Here is a 4,041-nt window from a genome sequence, read left to right on the forward strand (position 1 = left end):
TGTTGAAATGAGTGATTCTACAAGAAAAATTCTAAAGGTTTGCTATGAAGTTGGCTTTGTTGTATGTATCTGAATGTTTGGTCGATTAAGAAGCATGAGAGGAAGATATATGTCACATAAATGAGGATAATGCAGTAGATATATGATAGAACTTTGTTGCACATTAGTGTATTACCAAACAAGCACTAGCAAATGCGGCCGGTGTGATGGGGTTACAACTTTATCCCTAAATTTTTATTATTTATATTTTATATATGTTAAAATAATTTATGTTATATTATATTGCCCTTGTTTTTCAAATTGTATTACAACTTTTTTTTTTCTTTTTTCGGACTGTATATAAGAGTTAGCGTACTGAAACCCACATGGCCGAATTTTATAATACCAAATTATTATTTAAGTTTATTTTAGTCATGGCATAGTTGGTGTATGGTTTCTGAATTTTTATGATTCTAATTGGTCATTGGGTATGTAATTGAAATCCACAACTTATTTTTTTTCTTTTTCAATTGAAATTCATCATAACGCATCATTGCTGCTCACTCAGAAATCAACTATCATTAATCCAATCCAAATATGTTTTTTTTTTTTTTTTTTTTTCGTTTTCAATAATTGTTTAGGACTAGTTGAATTATAACTATAGACTTGGGATTTAATTTCTTTGATAAATTTGTTATTTTTGTTATAATTATTGAATGTTTGTTTTTCTTGATTTTATGAGATAGATATTTTTTTATTATTTGGATGTTGTTGAGTATGATATAATTGTGTTATTCACTTTGCACCAATGGATGGATTAAGTAAACCACGAACACCAATATGCAAAAAAAAAAAGCCTATAAAAACATAGAAATACCCGAATATGAATCATCATAAAAACACGATTAAATTCAACAAGTGCAATTCAAGTCAAGGATTTTCTATCATCAATCATATGCCTATGAAAATGAGAAAATGCTAAGGCAAACATAACCTAACCAAGTAACCAGTTTTGTTTTTTATTTTCAGACTATACAAATATATGGATCTTTCAAAAGATTGTTGGCATATCATTCTGGTTTATAGTAGGATTCATAGGTTATAACTCTTGGCTTAGATTCTTCTTCCACAAACCCCATTGTCATATTCACAAAATCTTTCATCTTTGATTCCTTCCACACCTACCAACAAACATACATACCCACATTTCATTCCTTTCCAAACCCAAACACACTACATCACATCACATCACATCACATTCTGTGTTTGACATGTATTGGACTGAGGCTGGGACTGATACAGTAGAACAAAAGTAACAATTTTTTGTCTCACCCAAAGAGATGGGGCACTGACTCACCCTCAATCTCTTATCTGTGTAAAAGACATGAATGCCCTCATCCACATCGTAAAAATAGACCGCTTTTTAAACATGTTGTACATGCATTGGATTGAGATTGATACAATGAGACAATCACACTTGTTTGTGTAAAAGACGTAATTGCCCTCATCATCGTGTAAAAATTGTAATTTAATATGAAAATTGTGATACCTCAAAATCCCATTCTCCATATAAATTGCTGTCATCACTCTTGGCCCAGACATATGTATAAGCCTGTAAGACATCAGGGGTATCCTGTGGAAACAATTAAATGATGTAATTGTAAATTTGTAATGTAAGTGGTTTTTGTCTACCATTTTGTATAATTACCTTTAAAGAAACATCGACAACCCTCTTTTCATATTCAAAATCCTCAAATTTATCCAGAATTTCTAATTCTGGAAGAGTAATCCCCAATAAAACCTACAGCAAAACAATTACAATGATGAAATGAGCATAAAATCAAGAAGATTACATGAAATAAATGACAAACATACCCTCCCTGTAACTTTCTTGTTTTCTACAGGTAGAATGGCAGGATAAACACGCCCTTTGATGCTAAACCTATGACTACAAAAACAAGTTTTCATAATTCATACATGAGTGTATAAAAATACAAACCCATGCTATAAAAGGTCATGTCATTCATGATGTTAGTTGATGAAGATAATAAATGTAGAGTTCAATTATATATCAGAAGCCTATATACAATAATACAACCTGCTTCATTGCTTCGATTCTCGACATTTTGAAAACTTGTTTTGTTAGTTTTGTCATTTATTTGTCCAAGAAATTTATCTAAATTATATGCTGTTAAACTTTGTATTTCTTTGTGATACACGAAGTATATGTATGTATAACAAAAGCAAACAGATAAAAAATTGATCCGAACTAGTGAGGGCTACTTTAATATTAGCATAATTATGAGCAAATCAACCACAGCTAGAAGCTTTAACTCTTGAACAATAGCCCAATTTCCAAAGAATGACTACGATTGCAGGAATCGATTAAACCTAGATAAATTTAGGGCTTCTAATCGATTAAAACGTAACATCCAGAGTCATATGAACAAGAAATTTAAATACAATCAATAAATCAAAATTCAAATTACTGAGAGAGAAAGAGAGACTGACTAGCCGTGAAGGATGGCAGGAGAATTTTGAGGGATGCGGCGAAGGAGAACACGAACAACGTCGTCGGCTAATAGACTGCCGTAAACAAACACATTATGATTACTACCGCCGTTTGCGCTAGCGTTACCACCGCCAGCGCCACCACAGCTGCCAACTCCTGCTGTAAGGGAATTCACCGACGCCATAGAATGATTAGTTCAATGCGATTATTGCTCTTATAACGGAAGTCGCCGATCAACGAAAAGAACAAGAAGCTAAAAAACGAAATGGATGAATGAAAAAGATTCACAAAGTTTGGAACAATTGGCTTTGGCTGATTGGTGGTTATGTCGTTATTTACTTATTTATCAAGTTCAAGCTTTTGACGAATTGCACTAATCACCCTATTTTTTAGGATTTATTTTGGTTATGATAAAAGCTAAGGGAGGTGATATTTGTATTTGTGTTTTTAATACATCAAGTCATCAATTAATTTTTGTCTTTTGACTTTTATATTTGGAAAAATGACTTTTTAAAATTTACACATTTAGGTTGTGTTTGTTTTTTTTAAAAATCCTCTTCTAACCTCTTAGTGCTGCGTGGCGCAGCACACGCGCAACACTTTTAAGTTCGCAGCAGTTTGTTTTTCTACAGACTTTTGGCTCAAAAACCTCTTCCCGTCCTCTTCCCCACACATCATTGGTCTTAACTCTTCTAACCTCTTCTAGCCTTATTAAAAAAAATGCCCTACGCCCTAAAGAAAAAAAAAACGCTGCTCCAGCCTCTTCTCGTTCGTTCTCCTTCTTCTTCTCGCATCCTTCCCATCGATCAACTTGCTGAAGACCGGCTCCAACCTTTGCTGCCCCTCCATCGTCGGGCGCGTTTCCCCTTCAATCGCCGATCGCCACTGTTGCTGCCATCGTCTTCACGTGCGATCTTTGCTGCCCTCGGTTCATCAGGTAAGGTTTTTTTTTTTTTTTTTTTTTTTTTTTTTTTTTTTTTTTTTTTTTTTTTTTGATTTCTTCTACATTTGAGTATCGATTGTATGAATTTGAGTACCAATTTTCCAATTTCTTAGGTTTGGTGTACGATTGTATGAATTTATATGTTCAATTTTTTTGACATCACCGATTGTATGAATTTATATGCTCGATTTTTGCTGCCCTCTTTTCTATCCAATTTTTTTGACCAATTTTTTTGACATCAGGACCGATTGTATGAACTTATATGTTCAAATCTTTGTTGCGTTTCATCAGCTTAAACCTTTTCTGTCCAAATTTTTTGACATAAAGACTGATTTTCTGCTAAATTTTTTTGACATCAGTACCAATTTATATGTAAGTTTATATGTTGAAATCATAAATCTTTGTTGAATATGTTAAAGTCTTTGCTGAAATGGTTTTTTTTAACTTAATTATTGAATTGTTATCACTTGTATTTCTTGAATGAAGATCAAGTTTATGTTTATATGCAAGTTTGTGCTTAAATTGTTAAACTTGTTTGTTGATTGTGTTGTATAATCTTTGCTTATATGGTTTTTTTGTTCATTCATATTTGTTGATTTTGTTGAAA

At 32.5% G+C, this 4,041-nt stretch overlaps 1 protein-coding gene across 1 annotated transcript; it reads right to left on the minus strand.

Annotated features, from left to right (window-relative positions):
• Window positions 1-853: 853 nt before the first annotated feature.
• LOC111884495 (AIG2-like protein D) lies at window positions 854-2,888 on the minus strand. The gene is made up of 5 exons (XM_023880814.3): window positions 2,491-2,888; window positions 1,855-1,927; window positions 1,688-1,780; window positions 1,529-1,612; window positions 854-1,160 (listed from the first exon to the last, which is right to left on the minus strand). Exons 1-5 carry the CDS (start codon window positions 2,673-2,675, stop codon window positions 1,050-1,052), a joined length of 546 nt encoding a protein of 181 aa, XP_023736582.1. The 5' UTR covers window positions 2,676-2,888; the 3' UTR covers window positions 854-1,049.
• Between the last annotated feature and the right edge of the window lie 1,153 nt (window positions 2,889-4,041).

Source organism: Lactuca sativa, chromosome 5 (genome assembly GCF_002870075.4).
Source record: "Lactuca sativa cultivar Salinas chromosome 5, Lsat_Salinas_v11, whole genome shotgun sequence".
Classification (NCBI taxonomy): Eukaryota; Viridiplantae; Streptophyta; class Magnoliopsida; order Asterales; family Asteraceae; genus Lactuca; species Lactuca sativa.